Source organism: Rhea pennata, chromosome 5 (genome assembly GCF_028389875.1).
Source record: "Rhea pennata isolate bPtePen1 chromosome 5, bPtePen1.pri, whole genome shotgun sequence".
Classification (NCBI taxonomy): domain Eukaryota; kingdom Metazoa; phylum Chordata; class Aves; order Rheiformes; family Rheidae; genus Rhea; species Rhea pennata.
In genome coordinates, this window is record NC_084667.1 from 40,274,095 (window position 1) to 40,295,588 (window position 21,494).

A 21,494-nucleotide genomic window follows, 5' to 3' on the forward strand; every position below is an offset into this window, starting at 1 on the left:
TTAAATGCAAAAGCTTAAAGGGCTCAACTGTCCCTGTAAGGTAGTGAAAAGCTGATCAGCCTTCATGGGCTGTCAAGCCATATCACCTTCAAAACTCTGCCACAAAATCTGCAGTAGGAAGGTCTCCTTAGGTAAAGCATGAAATTGCATCAGGAAATACCACCTACATAAAAGCTGTGATTTTCAAGAAACCCTGGCATCTAGATTCTACTGAAATTCAATGCAAACTGGGGCCTAAGAAGACTAGACTTTCTAACTCACACTCCCAAAGATTTAGCCCCACAGCTTTGTTTTTCAGATACACACAGATCTACTAGAAGGGCTGTTTATGGGAAACTGGGTTGGCTAGCTGTGCAGCAACAATATCACTTGATCAGTAATTAGATTCCTTGATTAAATAAAGCTGTGTTTTTTTTTTTTTTTTTTTTTTTTTAGGCTATGGCTGTACTACACTTTCTTAGATTAGTATGCTAGATTTGTGTACACATTAAAAAAAACAATAACTACTACAAAAAAAACAACTGGTGAGTGATTTCCTGGTCTTGGTTGGAGCAAACAAGATATCCTGTATTAAAAAAAAAAAAAAAGAAAGAAAGAAAAAGAAAGAAAGAAAAAAAAGAAAAGGCAGCCCACTTTTCCTGCTTTATAGGGGTACTATGAAGATGAGACAATTAGTATTCGTAAATCACAATGGACCAAATAAGATAGATACCCTTATTCTTTAAAGGACTTAAACATGAGCTTGTATCCCAGGCCACGTGCCAGGAGATTTACCTGAATGGGTGTCTTAATTGCTAGTTATGAATGCAACAAAATGATAGGTCTACTTTTTCCCTTTAACTGCTCACAGAAGGAAAAGATCCATTTTGGAAAAGCAAGGTCTTGTGCGAAAAAGGTTATTTGATTACGTAATCATAGTCGTATTCATGGTCAAGTATGCATACAACACAGTTAGAGGAGTGAGTGCAGGACACATGAGCATACCAAAGATAGCTTCAAGCTAGCTCACGCAGGGAGCAATAGAAAAACACGGCCACGACTTAGCAAAGGCTACTGACCCAAAGGGGCTTCTGGGTAATGAGTAAGTCGAGAAATGGTTGCTTTTTCCACTAAAGGTTCAGTCACATATACACAATGCCTTCTGTTGGCTATTACGAGTTTACTTATTTTATTCACTCAACTGACAGTAACGTAGACATCCCCTTACGGTATCACCTGCCTCGGACACTGCCTGCAGCCTGCTACAGCTGGTCACAGGCACAGGAGCCAAATGAGCCTTTCCAACCCCAGCAACAGGACAGACCACTGAAAGTGGCTTTTCTAGCCCGTTTACTCTTCCACTCATGAGTAACGCAAACCTCTATCTTATCACAGGCGTGTTCCTGATTTTTTTTTAATAAAGCCAAATATGATCGTGCAGATCAAGCCATCAGCATTTTTCGTGAGGTTATTACACTGCTTGAGCTAATATTACCCACTGTGTTGTAAGTCAACAGATTTTAGTCTAACCTGTGCTGCAACCCTGGCTTGCTTTGACATACAGAATGTCACTAATTCCACGTTCTTAACTTGACAACAAAGACTTCAGTGGATTATCACGTCTGCTTTACATGCTGAAGGTCCTGGATTCAAGCCCCAGTGCAACCAGCACTAGGAAATCTTTGGGAGATTGGACCAGATGATCTCCAGAGGTCCCTTCCAACCTTACTGATTCTGTGATTCTGTGACAGGAACTGTATCTAGTACAGAAATCTGCATGATTTCAGAGTAATTTGCTGTAGACCACATTGTGTTCCTTTTGAATTTTTTCACAAGTTCGTTAAATTTTTCTTATTGTAATCTTAAATTCCTTCTACAAAGCAATACATGCGTGCTTCTTTCTACTAAATATTCCAGCTAGCCTCTAAATCAAGTAATTAAATAGATCATAGTAGCATCTAAATTGCATAAAAATCATTCTTGTTATGTTTCATATTCAGATGTGTTATTAATCAAGAAATGCACATATCTATTTTCATGCTGAAATACACAAATCTCACTTGAACTGGCTGATCTATGGAAAAACAGAAATGAGAAAATAAAATTCAGAAGCTAGAACTCCTGAGTTTTATTTGCAGCTCCGATATCATCACATAATAAATTCTGATAGTGCCACACAAAAAAATACATGCGTATTCGGACTCCTAACCTCGGATTTTGTGAAAACGTGGACGTCCAAATACAAACTTATGTTTCAAGAAACTTTTGTCCATTTGTTATCTATTCCTGAGCTGAATAATGTATCTCTTTAAACACTTTCACATTCTTAGCTACCAGCAATATACATTTATTAAAAATCATTAGTACTTTAATGTAACATGGAAAAAATAAGACTAATGAGATTGATACCATGTACTTGGGCAACACCTACGACAGCAGGACTGAGCTGAGCTGTAAAAAAGGTCTCAGAATTAAAATACATTGGGAGGACCACATATTCAAAGCTAATCTAATTGCCATTGCTTGTTTTGATTTGATTAACACACTTTATACTCCTCCCTCAGCATTCTGAGTCCTGAATTCACCAAACGTTTTACACAAGGAACATACATCATAAGAGCCCCTTCATGAAGCGGACATGAACCGATTTTGGCAGGCAAATGATATTTTTTCCCTAGAATATGTATACTTAATCTATTTTTTGAAGACCCATGACCTTGATGAGTAAGCACAAAACATAGACTGCCACAAGAAAATGCTCTCCTGAAGATGTTCCCCCACGTCCCTACCCAAGGTAATATAGGATGCATACCACAGATCCCCTGCCTCCAGCCCTTCAGGGACACGCCTGCTACAGCACAGTCTCTGGAGTAAGTAGAGAGCACACTACACAGTGCCACTTCACTCTTCTCAGCATTACAGGTGTCGTACATACATTTCTAGGTGACAGACAAGGACATAAGCATTATTGCACAGCAACAGCAATGAGATATTCAGCAATTCAAAAAGCAGGCAAGCAATACTTTTTCAGTTAAGTATTATCATCAGTGAGATTTAATTTGTAATATCTCTAAGCCAAAATATATGCTAATGAAATACTATGCAAATCTGGGATACAGGAGATCAATTACAGTCATATAACTTCAATGATGATAATACTCAAACAAATGAATAATAAAGCAATAAAAGACACTCATAGTCTATTAAGCACTAACGAATGTCTACACTAGACTCCCATGAAGATGTACAATCCAGGACATGTCTGTCCATATACAGCATTCAAATGTGTAAAGGTGATAATATTGCACAGCAATGACAGGAGCTTGTGTATAGACAAGATATTAAATGACAAATGCATTTATTAGCAATGATTTAATAGGGAATTGTACGTAATGGCACATAAAGAAGTAATTAAATATGTATAAAGGGGCTCTAAGGCTCGAGTTCTTTTAACTGCGTGACTGGACAGAAGCACCCAAGTGCACCCTTGATACACTTTCTAAATACAGGCAGTTAATAAGAGAGCATTATGTTCATACTGCATAGATGGTGCCTTATCCTGCCACCAGTGATGTCATGGAAAACACTTCTGCTGATCAGGTTTGAAAAATCCTGTAAGATCAGCAGAAGCAGCAAATGTATCCATAGGAAATTGGTTATCACTTTTCCTTAATTAACACGAATTTTAAAGGAGATACATTCTTGAGGAAAGCTTAGCAGCAGGGGAGAAGCATGAGCCCTATTTTTTAGGTATTCAAAGACACACTAAATTTAAGGAAAATTTCCAATCTCAGATAATCTCTCAGTAAGTTGTATCTTATACATGCCCTACATGACTCTTCTACAGTTTCTATAGAAACGGTTTTATTATCCACATAAATGTGGTAATTCCCTAGCTCAGTCAGCTTCCACAACGACTTTATAGAGCTGTATACCAAGAGTACGTAAGAATAGTTTCCTGCATTCCAGATACAAAGAGATTAATTTGCTTCCATAATAAGTGGGTTATAAAAGATGCAAATGTAGTATACATTCATCCCTCAATGTGAAATTTAAACAAAATCAGAGGGACTTCAAGAAAAGACAGATGTTTCAGAAAGCTTGCTGTCACAATAATTTTCCTTGAGAATTAGTTGTGACACACAGAACTATCTTTCCTGCCTTAGCAAACAACAGAGGACTTGAAGTTCATCTTATCTCTGCAGACATTAATATTTGCACCACTTCACACAGAGAAAGACAGAAGCTAGTTTAGTGTCCTGCTGACCTCTGAAGCCTCTGTTCAGATTGGCCTGTGATTAACTTTAAAAATATGGCCAGTCCTGCAGATTTCAGTAGACCTATGCAAGAACCTGCCTGTTTTCTTTACCTGGGAGGTTCTTTTGGTGAAAAAGAGTCTGTCACCAGAACAAACATTTCAAGCTAACTCGCATGTCTGAACTTTTTAATATGTGAATAAAAAGTGGGAATCAAGAGTATTTTTTTTATGATGGGGAATAAAATTCCCTAGGAATAAAATTCCTCATGGGGAATAAATTCCATATGTGGAATCACTGGTTTGGGTTTTCAAAGGCTGAACAGTTTTCAGAAACAACAAACTCAATTTTTCCTTTTTAGCTTCTGGATCACACAACAGGAACTTCAAGTGATGGTAGTGCTGTTCATGGAAGGCAGTTACTTAATATTTCCCAGGCTAAGCCAAGAAGGGCCACAGTATCTTATTTGGTTAATGTTTTCAACAGCACCAGTGAACTTCTTTGCAAATAGATCTTGTTGTAACCTATTTGACTCCTATAGACCATAGTACATTCATGGCAGATCAGCCTCTGGACGAGACTAAAACACCCGTTTGGAACAGAGGCTTACCTTGATGTACACAGAAGGGTCTACAACAGAATGGCAAGCAGCAAACACATTGCTTGTATTAGACAGAAGAGCACACCAATGCTGGGCAAATTTTTCTGAGTGGAAAAAAAGATCATTGTCCTTAGTCACCTGGACGACATTACTGTGTGATTAATATTATCACGAATCAGATCTAGAATATTACATTCTGAAGATGTTCAGGTAATTCTGGAAGGAAATAGTGGACATTAACATATCAAGGTGACAAGCATGGTTAGATGGGTGACTAGCCACCTTCCTAACAGAAAGGTTTCATCTTTCCAAGTACTAACATTATTACTGTGCGTGGATTTACAGAACAACTACTAAAACTCCCCATTTTCAATGTTTTCCATGAAATTTTCCTAATTCTTTACAAATTATAATCAAGCAATAACATCAGGCATCTAATAATCAGTGAGCTGTGTAACTAAAAATGGTAGCTTTTATTACACATATTAGCTGGGTGAATAGACTCTGAATACTCTATATATCCAAACCCTCACTGCAGTCAAAATGAGAAGCTGGATAGGGTACCTAGTGTTTACTTAAGTTAGTATTATTGATAACATATTCCTCTTGACTTCAGCCTACCTCTAACAACTTAGATCAGATGAAGGTCTTGCCCAAGAATATACTTAGTATTTTCTGCCTTAAACATAAATTGTTCTGATTCATATCCTGTGCGTTTTCAAGTCAACAGAAAAGAAGTTGTCATCTCTTTATCTGGCAGTGAATTTTTTGTTTTGTTTTAAAAGCAAAGCTGTCATCTTAGAAGCTTGCAAAAACCTATATATTCTATTAATCACCTCAGAGGCAGTGGCTTTTGATGGTATAAGATTTCTGAAGCTTTTTAGGTTATCCAACATATGAGAATTATTTAGCACTGATAATTCAGGGACGAAAAGCCTGCTACCTTTATCCACACTGTTTGCACAAGGATCTTCAAAGCTGTCTTCAACATCAAAACAGCTGGCTCTAGTTTTCCATGAGTTACCAAAGGCAGAAGCTGAATCTTCCACAGCTCCAGTGACTGTTCTAAAATCATCAGTCTGGATGTTATTGAAATTGCCACAAAGACCTTGAGTGGGTGGCAGAGGGAAAAAAAAAAAAAATCATAAGATGAGCATTAGAAGGAATGGCTTCTAGATGAATACCCTTAGCACTCAAATAGGCCTTGCCTGAGAGGAGCCCATTTTCCTTCAGAGACTCCTTGATATCCCCAGAAATCAGATAGGACTCTGTCTTTACAGTACAACTATTATTTTCTGTATTATAGTAGCACTTAGAGATAGCTTGGAGGCTGATTAAATCTGCTTCAGTAAACACTGACAGATTGACAAGTCCCTTCCCAAAAAGTTTACAACAAAAGGAAAAGACAAAAATCAAACAACAAAACAAAACCAAAATACTGGCACAGGTTGGCAAGATGGGGTGTTATCTATTTACCCAGATAGGAAACAGAAGCATAGAAAGTTTAAGTAACAGATAAAAAACAGATTGGTGACAGAACCAAGAACACAGCCTCTATTTCACAAGTCTCTGATGAAGCCTGCTTTTGCATCTGAAGTCTAAAAGATCTACACACACTAAACATCACAGAGTTTAATTTCTTTACTTCAGCACATTAAAGGGTTTAGCCAGTCCTTTGTTCCTGAAAGACTACAGATTTAATCAAGGGTTCTAACAAACCAAAGTCCAAATAAAATCAAATAATTTGTTCATTTTGAGTTACGGACAAATAGCTATAACTGAGTACAAGAGCAGACTGAAAGAGCATGATGTATCCTACCAGATGTGCGATTCTGATAAGAGTGATCCACTGTAATGGAGAGCTGCATTACAGGCTTCATTTGCACTTGAATCTGTACTCCAGTTGAGGTCAAGATTTTGATGAAAAATGTAGAGGGTCGGAAGATGGTGATGCCGTCTAATGATGAAAAAACAAAGTGTGTTTGTGTCTGCAAATCAATATGAAGCAAGTAAACAGGAACTTCCATTTAGCAGTACATCCAAAGCTAACACAGCCATTCCCAGACCTATTTTCCACCTAGTCAAATATCCTAACAACAGACAGGTTCAGGTTCTTCAGAGCAAGGCACAGGTATCCCTCTGTAAACAGATGTAGGCTAGCCTGGGGAAGACTTGATGAAGGAACAGTTACCTTTACTTACTGGTAGCTTCACAATAAAATTGTTCATGTAGATATTTCCACAGGAACATATTTTTATAGTCTGCAGGGAAAAGAAAAGAAATGCCCACAATAATGAGTAAGTAAGTGTGACATGAGACATGACTTGACAAGCTTCATTAAGAAGGTAACATTTTCAAAACTTGATCATCTCTGGGGTCAATATAATTTAGTGTTTGGATGCCATAGAGTGATGTAGAGAAAATTTGTAAGTCATAATGAAAAAAGAAAAACTCTCTCCATGGGCAAAAGCAGTGACTGAATGTTCTCCCATACCTAATAGGTTATCTTTTTAAGAACTGTAGTCAAGATACTATACATAGGTCTGGATCTATCCAGTCAGAAATGTAATATCCCCCAAATTAGAGCTATCTGTCTCAAACTCTCTCAATAGTCAATGGAGACAGGTACCTCCAGAAGCCACCTCCTACCTAAAGTGGGCTGGCTGGTCCTTTGGAGATCCTCATCTTCCTTTATTGACTACAGAAGGAGGTTAAAATGCTGAATCTCCTATGCTGAATCTCCTAACATGCTTATACCAGTTAAGCACCAGACGGACAGGATGAATCTAGGCCTTAGAATAAATCTGTATATCTTTAGAACTGCATAAAAACTAGTCCCAACTCTGTCTCCACTGAAATCAGTTTGAATCGTAGCAGTAGGAGAAGCCTCAGGCCTTCATCTGGAAAATTCTGCTACTTTTGCTTCTAGCAGAGAAAACCTCAGGTCTCAAAACTCAATAAAAAGGAGGTCCTTTCTTGTAGATACCTCCAGCTCTCAAAAAGAAACAAGTTAAAAAGTCTGAAGTCATAAAAAAGGGAAAGCTGACAAAGATAACTTTGAACCAACTATCTCTGAAGTAAATGGAAAAGCCAGAATCCAAAAGAACTGGAAAGCCAATAACTCTTGCAGAACAAAACTAATAAACTCATCATCTGCTGGTACTAATCTTGCAGTCTCAGGACTGCAATAGAGCTGAGTTCACAATTACAGAGAAAACCCACCTCTGAACCTAAATAAAAATGGCATATTACATGTCAAAAGGTAAAGCACATTACTTACAGTTCTTCCTAGTGTGACTAATATGTTCTTTAAGCAAGTCATCGTCTTTGATGTCCCACACTGGACAATCTCTCCAATCACCACAAAAGTGTCATCAGTGTTCTGAAAAGAGGTGAGAAAACAAATGGGCAGACAGTCTCCGCATGTTACAGGAAGTGCGCTAGAAGGAAAAAAAAACTTATCTCTAAAAGGCTAAAAGGGATCCTTGAAAGAGCTGGGGCATTTAATCTGTAACTGCAGGCTGCTACCTTTCATTGCCAAAATCGATCATGTTCACTGCTTTTCCTCTACACTCTGTTTCCTTGCTATCAACTTGTGTAGATAGCGCATTTGCAGACACTCACATGGTAGTCAATCTTTTCGAAGGAATCAGATCATCCATTTCTTTTTGCCAGTAATACATGAAGAAAGTTTCATGAGAAATGCTTAGATCTACACTAATAAATCCAGTAAGAAAATAAATCCATTTAAAAAGATGTAAAACTATGCTGAAGTTGCAAAATGCTGATGCTAAGCACAAAGCAATTGACTCATAGTCTATTGCAAATGGGAGAATTTATGGCATTTACGATGGAGCATATGTTGAGTGCTTTGCTGGACTGGGGCCATTTGATCAAATGAAGCTCCAGCAAAGTTTAATGCCTCTTGCTATGCTAGAGATTCATGAGTGAAACGGAAGATTGCTCATACCTTAGCTAAGACATAATGGCAATTGCCATGAAAATTGAACCTCTTATTATCAAATGTTGTTATATGGAATCCTCCATCTATATTGCAACGTCCGGAACAGGGCAGAGAGACACAGTTCCAGTGGCCTCCAGTGCAAGTACTGTACAAAACCCAAAAAAGGAGTTAGAATAAACATAGTTTTAAAGGAGCAAAGGAGGAGATAGCATCTATATCTGAATCGTCACAGATCAGTCACTCTTTCTTTGTTTTATTAGATTGTTATCTACTTTTTAAATCCCAGTGGGAGAAAGACTTTACATTACGCCCTTAAAGTAAAAAAGTTGAATGCTTGTCAATGGAATAGTTAACTGCATTGGGCTTGGAACTAGCTCCTCCAAAGAGAAACTGAGTTGGTCAAGCAATAAATGTTTTCCTAGGCCTACACTGCCTTTTTTTTTTTTTTTTTTTTAAAAAAAAGAACAAAAGAGCCTCCTCAATCAGGATCTCACAACATTTTATACCACTAATGCAACTGTTCGGTAAGTATCTGTCAAGGACCTCAGTTAATGAGCAGTTATAATTCTCAGAGCTATACACACAAGCAGAAAACAGCAGGCCATGCTAGCTCGGATATTGTGAGTGATAAGTGTAGATGTGGCTAAATAGGAGCCACCCAAAGCCCTTTGAGTCCAGTTTCTCAAAGTGCAAAGATGAAAATGCACAGAATATTTGAAATATTTGATCTAAAGGGAGTTGCAGAACATCTTCTCTACCCCACCATGTATCACAGTATATTTCTTTGCTCTCTATAGTAAATGTTACAACTAAAGTCAAGGACTATCCTGCATTACAGGAGCATAAATAACACATATGATTGTTCATTCTGTAAATGGATATCAGAGTAAGAAATAAAACTGTTTTGAAAATAATATACCTGAGATCTTATCACCTTTCACTAGTGCAGAGTAGAGATGGGTTCAAGCTACAGGTTTTGCTCCAAATCAAATCGTTCTCAAGGATCAGGACTTTTGAGATCCAGGCCTTGAAACAGCCTTTTATAGATCTAGAGGTGGTTGGAAACGTAACTCATTAACACAATATGACTCTTTGCCCCACTTTAGTGGCTAATGTCTCTGAGCTAACCAGCAAAGAGTCTCATTTTTCTGCATTCTGAAATCTTGGGCCCAGTCTTTGCTGGCAATGCGAAGTGAGGATCGTAACTACATGAGGTTAAGGCCTGTCTCTAAATTTTTCTGGAGCTACCGGAATCCAGATCCCAAGTTTTGCATTAATGCCATTATTTGTTAAGACAAATGTTAGGAATAGGAAAAATAAATAAATAAAAAAGGAGAAAACAGCAGAATGCAACTCAGTGTTCTGTAATAAATGCCTCTCCCTTGTTAAGTGCAGTCAGGCTCACAACAGTACCAGTTTTGGCAAGGGGTGGAGTAAGTCCCTCCAGATGAGTAGACTTTGCCTTGAAACATACATGGGCAGCTGTCTCTGGGAATGCATTTTTTGCCACCAAGGTCATCAAGGACAGTTCCTGTTCAGACACATTGGTTAGATAATATTTCTTAGGTAAGTCTGGAAATACTATGAAGGAAGAACAAAGTAAGGAAAAAAAATCAGGAGTATTTCAGCAGTTCTGTAAATGGGTGAAGTAAGTCTTAAGGAAAATGACATGCCAGGCCCCTCCCTGCTACTGCAAAATCTAGCATCCAATAGGCTGGATATTCATCTAGATTCATATCATGGAGGCATCTCACAAACATCTTCACCTGTATTTTTGCTTCCTAGAGACCACTTCTCCTTTTCTTTTTCCACTGCACCTATACCATTCATTTCTGTCTAGTCCTTTGGCATCTGTCCTTTTCCTCCCCCCAGCACCAGGATTTTGAACCTATAGAGATCTGATTATACCAAGAAGAGAGTTGTGAATCATACTAGAAGAAACAGTTTATTCATTATCTTTAGTATACAATGGTAAAGAAAACAATTGCCGTTAACTAAAAGGGAATGAACTATTTGTCCCTTGATGTGTAGGCCCATTAGAAGAAGTGAACTGCCTTACCAGGGGGACAGAAGCAGCCATCTGTGCATGGAGCCTTGCAAATCTTGCTCCTCTCTGGGTCAGCACATGTGTCGGCACAGGAGTTTCCACATTCCATATACTCCATATTGTTTGGGCATTCCTGATCTGCAAGACCAGATGGGATCATGTATCGAAGATGGGATATGTTAATGACTTGTTTGTAAGTGCTCTAGAATCATTATATCACTACCCAACCTCTTCCTCCTTTCCTCCACACTCTGGTTGCGAAACTTTCTACCTAGGCTTGTCATGTTCTTTTAACTATTAAAAGAACTTCTTATGGTCACTGTTACTTCATCTTTGGAGACAATAGTACTGCTTGGAAATATGATTTCACATTATTTTACTAGCTCAGGGTTGGCTGAAGTCATGGTACCAGCAAAGGGCACTGGAATCATTTATAGAGTCATAATAGCTTGGTTTTTGCCTTGAATATCAGCCCTTCCAGCATTAATCCTCTAAATCCACAACAGCTCTTTGGAACTCTTTGGACTTCCTGTAGTCTTCCCCCAAGATTTAGGGTGATTTCCTTCTCAGTAGTTACAACACTGGAGTTTGAACGCATAAGATAAGCTGAGGACAAACAAGTGAGACTTTTCAGAGACAACGTTTATGAGTTAATTGCACAAGGTAAAAAGAAGAAAAATGAAAAAAAAAGGCATAAGGAGGAAGACAAAGGAAGATACGCAAAATAGTTCAAAGTTAAGGAGCAAAAATCGAGCTGAATTTACAGAAGCTTTTCTACTAACAATGTCTCTTTCAAAGTGCTCCTATTGCTTGATTCATTGTAGTAGCAGAGCTCCCAGCTCAGCTCTGCAGGGGTCAGGATTTGGCCATATATGGCTTACCTGAAAAAAAATCTCTAGAGCACTAGTTACTCACAGCAAAGCTCTTTGGTTCTCCATCTCCCAGGGTCTCCCTTCCTGAGGACACAGTCTCGAGAGTATTGGTTTAAAGTGCTGCATATGCAGCTGGAAACCAAATCAGAGTGGGAAGAATTAACCACACAATGGCACATATCTTCAGCACAGGTAGCTACATAGTCATCAAAAGCAACCACTTTGGGGCAGTTTCCAAAGTGGGACAGAAGTTTCTTACATTTTTTTTTCTAGGGAGAAAAAAAAAACAAAAAAGAATGAAGGAAAAGAAAAACAATAATAAACATTTTACCAACATTCATCTTTGTATGAAGTTCATCCTAGTTTCTGATGACAACTCTATCATCACAGAATAATTCAGGTTGGAAGGGACCTTAGGATGTCATCCAGTCTAACCTTCTGTCATGAAGTTCTTTTTCTTGGACTGGAAGCTGTCACTAAATTGCATATTTTCCTACTAAGTATTTCTTTAACATTGTTGTAGCACATTCTTTCAGCTGTAAGATCAACTTTTTTTCCTCAGAGTCATGGCTCGAGTCTGAACAAATTCAGTTCAGTGCATGCTCTTTTCTTCTTTCAACACAATCTCTCTGGGGCTGTAGATCAGGAGGGTTTATACTTCTTGGCCACACATACTTACGAATTTACTGCATCTATCATCTTCCCTCCTAGGATCTCTTCCAGTGTGGTCATCTGGACTCACATCAGCACACTTTTCTGATGGATCCTCTACTTTGTGAAAGTTCCCAAACTGCCTTGGGTGCATTTTATACCCTGTAAAATTCCCAGATGCATCCAAGTAACTGTCAGATCCACAATAACCCTTTAGATCAGTTAACGGTCTGTGAATATGCATTTAATCTTTGTGGTATAAGGCAAAATGTTCTTCACCAAAGTGCCCATAATATAGAGGATGACAGCCTGATATAGCTTCTAGCTAGCTAGAATCAGGAATTTGGTGTTCTTGTACCAAGGACTCTGGTAACATACACACCAAAAAAAAAAAAAAAAAAAAGTCAGATGGGACTCTTGACCTTTCTATTGCGGCTGATTGGTTTCAGAAATTTTGGTTCTTTACAGGTATACCTGATCTACAGAATTCTGTGTTTGCATATGTAACAGTCACATAGTTTAGTTGCTTTCTACTATCATAAGCTAGAGCACAGCCTTAGGTGCCCGTGTTTCTAATTATCTGGTAATTTACTACTTTTCACTGGCTAGAGAAGATGGAAAGGGGCTGAAGACAGGAAAACAATACATGCATGCAACCATTACACTAGCTAGAAGGGTACATTTTCCCAAAGTATTTCCAAAAATTTGACTCCAGATCTGAGAAATTTTTATGACAAAAGTTTTTTTTAATTTATACATTCTTATGAAGAGTATCCATGAGTTGCCATTTTTCTGAAGGGAGTTTAATATAGAGATTTCTGACCAGGTCTGTTCTCCTCTACTGCCCCAGTCCTTTAACTGGTTGCAGGCCTGAGAGAACAACTTCCACAAAAGCCTTGTTTTTAGTTGCTTTTTCACTAACTTTTCTGGAAATAAAAGCTCTCCTAAAGCCATTGCATTACAAAGGCAAAGCTAATCACACTTGCTAACCAACTGTAAAATGATGAAAATGAAAGGAGAACAAATCTACTCATGCTTCATTTGAGACCACAACTTTCTTAAAGTCTGTTGCTGTCAGTGGGAAACCTGGCAAGGGCATCGCATGACAGTCTTGCGATTAATTTGGATCAAAGACATTTGAGAGACTGTTGCAAGTTTGCAAATCATCCCAGAAGCACTTAAAATGCATCTCTGTTATATGGAAATGTTTACGTATTTCAGAATATTTTTCAGGAAACCTGAAACCCTACTTAGAGAAAATGGATGTCAGGTTTCATGTCACATTATTAATACAGTCTTGTTCTACAGGTAAAATGCTGTAATCATGGCCTACCATCCAAAATCAAATCATTCTTCTTATTGCCATCATAGTTCCCACACAGACCACATATTTTCTCTTTGTATGTTTCTTCCAGGTCCAACTAAAAAACAAAAGCAAAGAGGAAATTCAAGTCTTTTTCCCCATTGACAGCACATGTTACTACATGGTTCATTGTAGAAAAGCACAGTAGTAGAAATACTTCTTATCTTATTCTAGTAGTTTCCTTTTCAGCTATAAATCTGTCATAAAATTTACCAGTAGAAAGGCTGAATTTATGCGGGAAGATAATTCTCTAACAATTGTTATTCCTACCTATTAAACAGCTAACTGCAGCAGGCTGAATACTAGACTAATCCTTGGACCAGTATCTTCCAGTACACACCTGCTTCCTTCCTCATGCAGGGCACCACAGCTCTGCTCTGGGCAGAAGAACAGACATTCAACTGTGCTGTGATGCTGGACACTGCAAAGAAACATCTTCTGGCCAACTCTTAGCAGCAGTACAAGGGGAGAGGGAAGCAAATACTTGATTAAATCAGTATTGCTACTTGATTGTAGAAGCTCAGTATGGGCCTTATATACTGTCTAGCCTTCTATCCACACAAAGCTTCCCAATTTTTTTTCTTCTCTCTTCTATTTCTACCCTTTCTCTGTCTATCTATACTGCGAAACATGACCTACAACTCTCATTTATTTAGGTATTGGAAATCTTACCATCTCTGATTGTGGAGAATTGCTCTTTATACCTAGAGATGTAAACAGAGTACCACAGCAAAGGTTATATCGGGGTAGATTTATAGAGGGGAACTCCTCCATGGCAATACGCGGTCTTGGAATGAGAATAGCCACAGACTGAACTGACCACACAGATTAAACTAGTTTGCCACACAAGATGTGCATCCAGACAGAGGGTAACTAACAAGTCAGAGTTGGGGGGGGGGGGTGGAGGGGAGGAGGAGGGGCTAGCTTTCCTTCTGCCAGTGCTCAATGGAGAAAGCAAATAAATGCAGGGATGCTATCTCCAGGATTGACAGTGGCATCTTTTGTTAGGTAAAATTGCTTGGGGGAGACCTAGGAATTGCAATTACTGTCACCTGCCTCATGAAATAATTGTGTAGTATTGTTTCTGAAACTGGTGTGGTATGTCCCCATCACCATCACCTTATGGATTCAAGCCCCCAAGCCCCAAATCAACACGGTGCCTGTGTGCAGCTCTGCTTTCCACCATTGATGAGATTCATCAAGAGAAAAACAACTAACTGGCTGTTCATACTAGGAGAGTGTCAGCCCAGTTCCACTTGAGTGTCAGGCCCAGCTTGGAAGTTACTTGGAAATAAGCACAGGTGTCTTCAATCAGGATGCTCTTCAAGCTGAAGGGCAAGGGGATCCTGGAAATTGGAGGAAACAAAACAGACCACATTGAAGGGGAGAAGAAAAGAGAAAAAAGAAAAAAGAAAAAAAAAAAAGAAGGAAAGACTCATCAAATCCTTTCAAGGATATGAGGAAAAAAAGACTAAAGTCAAAAGCAGCCAGATAAACCATAGGGACATGCCTTTCATGGTCGGGCTTGAGTCACACAATGCGTTAAATTTAGGCATGATAATCTTTTCCATTGTAACCTTTTACTAACCCTAATCCACAAAACGATGTGTTTTTGTCACAAGCATGTCAATACTACATTAGATGCTCTACTGATCCAGCTGTGCTGGTTGACATGAACTGAGGACCTAACCCATAAGGATGAGGAGTGAGATCACACTATGAGGAAATTGCTTCCACATGAGGATAACACAGGTGTTCATCATCTCTCCAGGCTCTTTGGTACTTGGGTGTTGCAGAGGAATTTTGGTGTGTTTGACTACCTGTGTACTGATGTCACTCAGCTATAGATCACTTTTTCAATCTCACCAAGGCCTTAAGCAGCCAACCTCAGCTTATTTAAGGTAATTAATTGAGGTTCTCAGCCTTCCTCACCTTTCTGTGCACTCTCCTTGTTCTACATCAGAAGAGGGGTAGGCTCTCTAGAAGATCAGTGGAGAAGATAGGAGATATATTGCTCTTTTGATTTAGAAGACATCTGGGTTTTGCTACTATAATTATAAACAAGTAATTCTGTTCTATATTTGGATTTTTCTGGAAAACTCTCAAGAAAAGACAGACCATAATGCTTGCAATTTTCTCGGCAAAGTTGTGAGGGCTCTTTCCAGAGTCCAAGTTTACCTGAGCTCTTGATACCTATATGCTGGGAACAGACCTTTGCATCTCTCACGAAGGTTACCCTTGAAATTACATCAAACTCAGCTACTATTGCACTTGACTATCCATTTCCTCACAGAGTATTTTTGCCCTTCTGTCTGCAGTTTGCTTTCTGGTTCATTTCAAGCTGGAATTAAAGGTGTGGATTTTGACTTCTGAGACATCTGTCCTTTGTAGTTATGTATAAGCCATGGCAAGCTGTGATCTATGAAGAAGTGCAATTTCTGGACTTATCTTTCTAGAAACAGAACACTTTTTCTTAAAGGATCATCCATTCCTGAATGGCAACCAAAACAGCAAGCTTAGTACCACAGAAATAATTTTTTGAGAAAAAAAAATAAATTTCTTCAAAATCAAAATCTTCTATGACTAAAGTGTTAATCTTATCTCCCACCCTCAAAAAACAAAAAACAAAAAAAGAGGAGCCCCCACACCCCCCAAATGAAAATGACATTAAGGAAACCTACACCTTATATTTTGTTAGAGTTCCATTTGACATTATATTGCCTTTTGCTAAAGTATTCCTGTGATTCCTGGCTGTCTACATGCTTCTTGCCTTCTCCAGTACTACGGAATGGATTCTGTTCAAAGTAAGCGCATCACACACACCCATTTTTCCCTTTGCAGGATAGGACCCCTTTCTAGACAGACCACCCATAGCTGATATATGACAATAAACCAACAACATAAGAAAACAAAAGTATAGTCTTTACTCACTGATTCCCATTCACTGTGATGCCTGCTTCTTTCACCTCCAAGATTATTCCATCAATGGTGATGGTGAAGTAGATGTAGAGGTTATTCCTGTCACTGCGCCTGATTTGGATGTTGAAGTCCTGATAGCTGTCATTACAGTGTGAAGCAAAGACGTATGTGCAGGTTCCAGGGAAGGTGAACTTAACATGGTCAAATGTATGAAAGTGAAAATTGCCCCAGGTGGCACATTCGCTTCTGCTGACAGTAGAGACCTGGACTGAAGAGTCAGAGTAGAAAGATTAGTGATTCACTCTACAAGTGCTGGTTTGCAATTGAGATCAGTGTTTAAAAATGATAAAGGAGACATTTTCAAAGGCAAAAATACTACCCCCTGGAAGACATCAGGAAGGAAATTAATCTCACTTAATTTTAGAAGTCCATGTCAGAGACACCTCCAATCCAAGCAGATCAGCCCAGGCTCCTTTGAAGTCAGCAGTGAGAAACAGAAGGGGTTCAGCTGCCCTATCTTATACATCTACCTAGGAAAAATGAACCCTGCTCCAAGACTGCCTGTTTCTCTCTACTGTCTATAAAGGGAGTTGAGGTGTGCCATCTTAGACAGAGACATACCTCTTGACTGCAGTTGTCTAAAGTGGGGAGGACAAGTTCCCCCTGGGGAGTCTCATCCTGACTGTCTAAATCTTGTTTCTGCCTTTGAAATCCTACTCCTTAAAACAGGCTTAGGGTTAGGGTTAGGGTTAGGCAAGAATTTGGTCTGGAATCTTCTATCGATTCTCCTCCAGGAGACATCACAAACAACATGACTTTTCAGCAAAATGGCAGCCACTGATCTCCACAGCTGAGCCTGCCATCAGCTTCAGCAGTTAGCTCAGAGCTTTTTATTTTTCATCTCAACCAAAACACATACCTTGGAGCACAGCATTGCACTTACTGCTTAAGGCATTGACAGATACTCTAATTGCATGGAAAGTAGTTTTCACACCACTAATTGCACAAAGCTAATAAGAATCAAAGAAAGCTACACCTTGAATTAAATATGTGCTTGGTCCATTATGCTTTTAGCATCTCTTTTGGGCCCATGTGGAAGAATGGCAAGAAGAAACGGCAAGTTTTGTTCTGTTGTTGATATGGCACATTTAGGAACATCAACCTAGCAAGGTCCATTACAGATCAAATCAAAATCATTCATATACTCAATGAACTTTAAAATGTTATGAGATATTCGTATCTAAGAACCAGCAGAGGAGCACCAAAAAATTCCAGTATTGATGCTAGCCATGTGCAACATAAACTAGAGTGACAAGTCCTTATAGAAACAGCTTTTTGAAGGGACTGTAATTTGCATAGTTGTTTGCAGCACTGAAGTGAAGTACGCTAATTCAGCACTTTCCTACACAGTAGTGATGAGAAAGACTAGCTTATTCTTGTAAGGAGAGTTGCTAGAATTACCAAGACAGCAAAAAACATCACAGCAGTTGTTTGTGTACTGAGTGACTGGGAAAGATGTAAGACATTCAAAACGAAACCAGGTAACAGTATAACAGAACACAAAAAAGTGAGTACTCCTAATTTCATACTGGTCAATCAAGCCTAGTAGACATTACGCTAACATATTTCTCCTATAAAGAAGATAAGTGAAATGTGTTAAAAAGGATAAAGAAAGTCTACTGCTAAAGATTATCCACTTAGGAAGTAAAACAGCTGTTAAATTACCTAGTAGTGCAAAGAAAAATACTAAAATACCTAAAGGCTTAAGTTAAGGATTCATATGTATAGTGTTAAACAACATCTGGCATGCCTTTAGCTTTTGTTATGTATTTTCTTTTGATAACTCTGGTTGTCAAGAGCAATATGTGAGTAATTAATCTGAGAATTAGATTTTTTTCTTACCTATCTGAACTGGTTCTTTTCCCTTGCAAAAACTCCAAATTACGCAAAAGATCCAAAATGATCTCCCTTTTTTTATTTCCATCTTGCCATGAAGTGGTAACTTGAAAATCCTTTCAGGGAAGTGGTTTTTTTCTGCTTATAGGCAGATTTTTATAGTCCTGGAATTTGGCATGAGAACAAAACATTGATGGCATGGTCCCTGAAAGGAGGAGCTTCATCCATTTTTCTTTCAGTGATTCATGCTTAACACCCAGCAACGGCCTCTCTTTCAGAAACAATGATCTAGTTTTCTCCTGCTTTATGCAGGGACAGAGAGCTGTCCTTTGCTTTTCTCCTTCCTTACAAAGATTTTTTCCCCTACCGTTTTTCCTTCTCTTTGGCAACAATTATTTTTCTTTTTCATAGCATTCTATTAGTAACAAGCAATCAGTGTCCTCGATCAAAGGTTTCCTCTGGTTTGCACATCAGGACAGTTCCCCAGCTCAAAGAAAAGTGATAGCTTTTCATCTTTTTCATCTGCTAGCTTGATGGCTACTTCTAAGCATTACAGTAAAAAATATTGTAAGGTCAGGCATAATTTATGTTTTATTTAGAGTAAAAACTTTTGACAAGAGGGAAATGGGCTTTAGCAACTGAATTCAAACTATTTATAAAAAAGGCCAGAGATTTACTGCTTCAGCAGACCAGGAAATGCATTAGTCCACACACTGCAAACTTCTTAACTCTACCACACAAATGCAATTTGATTGCACCAGTTAGGCATGGGAGGTTAATTTATTCTTTAGGCACACAGAAGCTTTGTTTTTTTCCAAACAGCATTAGGGAGGAGTGCTCAAGACCCACCAAAATGCAAACCACAGCTCATTCCTTCAGTTCTTAAATTCCACTGCTTCAGTGGGGTCAGTTGCAGTTATCGGTGTGTTAATACTCTAGAACACACCCATCAAAAATTCAGAGTGCTCACTCATAAGCTGATGTGTGTCCTACTGTAGGACACTGCCTAGATTTCCTGCCATAAATGTCTGATGTTGGTAATTTTAGGACCTCCTTTGGAGATTTACCAGCTTTGAAGGTACAAGTTGACCTAATGTTGCTCCACTTGGTCCGAGCTATGGGGGAGCCATCTCTGTCACAGATGAAACCTCTCACCCAGTCCTAGCAAATCCGACAAACATGCATACCACATTTCAATACCTTCAATTACTACCCAGCCCTTTTGGAAGACACTAATGCCGGAATGATTCCCAGTACTGTGTGAGCACAAATATGGCTCCAAGCAGACTTAGATTTCACCCTTGCTACAAGTCCTCAGCCCTAGTCAGTCCATGGACTCACTGGGAAAGGCGCATGCCTTTTTATCTGGTTGGCAGATGATAAGCCAGTCCTCAAGGACTTGTGCACTGTTCTACCAAACTTTCTGGCACGTACAGAGGTAAGTACTCTAAAGCTGGCCCTCTGATTCTTTTCAGCTGTTCCTTCCAACAGGGTTATGAGCTGTTTAGTAAGTGCCTTTCAGAGGTGCAGGTGCAAATATCTGCCAGAAGAAGATTTGCTGCTGCCATTGCTCTTAAGAAAATCCCGCACTAGTAGGTTAGAGCATTGTACAGTACATGAAACATGAGTTCATGTTACCCCTTTCCCACTGTCCGTGCCCCATTAATTCCATTGTCAGTCACACTTGAGGCAGGGCACTATTGGAAGGTAAAGTCTGTTCTTGAAGCCCTGCCATTTTGGCTGGCATACAGAGCTGACAGACTTTACGGCACCAGTGATGGAAGCAGTAGATTTCTACTGCTTTTCTTTTTTATCACAGCTCGTCTTCCCCACTCTCCGCCACCCAAACAATTACAATGTCAAACAGCAGAATATCTAGTAGATAACCCAGACTATGAGATTATGATATAGTGGATATTAGGATGATATTAAATCCCATACAGTACAATAGTAACATTCAGATTCAGCAGATTCCCATGGTAACATTCAGATTCAAATTTTGTTTAATGTAGCCTCCTCTTTCAGGCCACAGAACAATATTAATGGTTGGTGTAGGGAAGTGCTTTGAATCGCAGGAGAGACAGCGTAGAGGTCAGTATCCCACTGACATTGACACAGAAAGGAAGAGTTTAGCTGAGGATAAAGATGAAAAGCTGAAATCTATTAATTTTTCCAAATCTAGGCCAGTGGCAAAGTCACATATAGAACTCTGCAGAGATAGAGCTCATCTTTTTAATTACAGCTCTCTTCTCTTCCCACTTACACCCAGGAAATCAAGGCATCCACATCTCTTTCATTCACTTTGGTACGAGAGGAGAAAGTAGAACAGGAATCCAGGGGTAGATTCCTCAACCTAAAACAAAATCTTTCTATTCCAAGTGGGCAGCGCAAAAGCAGCAGGAACCACATATGAACTTCCTCCTAAAGATACCATTCTGGTTGAAGCAGTTCTTATCTGACAAAGACCTGGTGAGTCTGACGACCACAACTCCCTCCCCTTTGTTTTCTATGCATGGGATGGTTCAGGGTCATGCCAGGGTGGGCTGGAGTGATGAGCTAAAGCATGATTTCCCCCTGCAATCCCAGCTAGCATACATGGGCCTGGGAGGAAAATGAACAACATAAACCATAGTTAACTAAACTAGTTAAAACTATGTGTCCAAGGGACAGACAGAATAAAACAGACAATTCATTGAACCTCCTTCTTCTGTTCCATTCAGCAGAGAAAGTAACATCAATCATCTGGGATCTTCCCCTGAGAAAAGCAAGAGCACATCTCTTGCTACTCAGAGAAAGATGAAATCCTGTCCTCTTGGTCTGCACCCTAACCATTTTCTTACCTCCACTTGTCTCTTTTGTCATTTTGGCCATTCCTTTGCCACTTCTCAGGGAGCAGAGTTCCTGCCAGTCACTAACCAGAGCTGTTGCTTCTGGCTTCTCAGCAGA

General features: G+C 39.1%; 1 protein-coding gene across 1 annotated transcript in view; it reads right to left on the reverse strand.

Annotated features, from left to right (window-relative positions):
- The window catches only part of LOC134141634 (mucin-5B), a 43,325-nt gene extending 24,689 nt beyond the window's left edge, over positions 1–18,636 (reverse strand). The window contains exons 1-15 of the mRNA XM_062577960.1: positions 18,555–18,636; positions 16,665–16,920; positions 14,965–15,079; positions 13,704–13,791; positions 12,399–12,532; positions 11,763–11,988; positions 10,860–10,985; positions 10,214–10,331; positions 8,807–8,945; positions 8,117–8,218; positions 7,028–7,097; positions 6,656–6,793; positions 5,780–5,944; positions 4,846–4,940; positions 2,792–2,918 (exon numbers count right to left, since the gene is read on the reverse strand). Of these exons, the coding sequence (XP_062433944.1) occupies positions 2,792–2,918; positions 4,846–4,940; positions 5,780–5,944; positions 6,656–6,793; positions 7,028–7,097; positions 8,117–8,218; positions 8,807–8,945; positions 10,214–10,331; positions 10,860–10,985; positions 11,763–11,988; positions 12,399–12,532; positions 13,704–13,791; positions 14,965–15,079; positions 16,665–16,920; positions 18,555–18,636 (1,981 nt within the window). The remainder of the gene's footprint in view (positions 1–2,791; positions 2,919–4,845; positions 4,941–5,779; positions 5,945–6,655; positions 6,794–7,027; positions 7,098–8,116; positions 8,219–8,806; positions 8,946–10,213; positions 10,332–10,859; positions 10,986–11,762; positions 11,989–12,398; positions 12,533–13,703; positions 13,792–14,964; positions 15,080–16,664; positions 16,921–18,554) is intronic.
- Between the last annotated feature and the right edge of the window lie 2,858 nt (positions 18,637–21,494).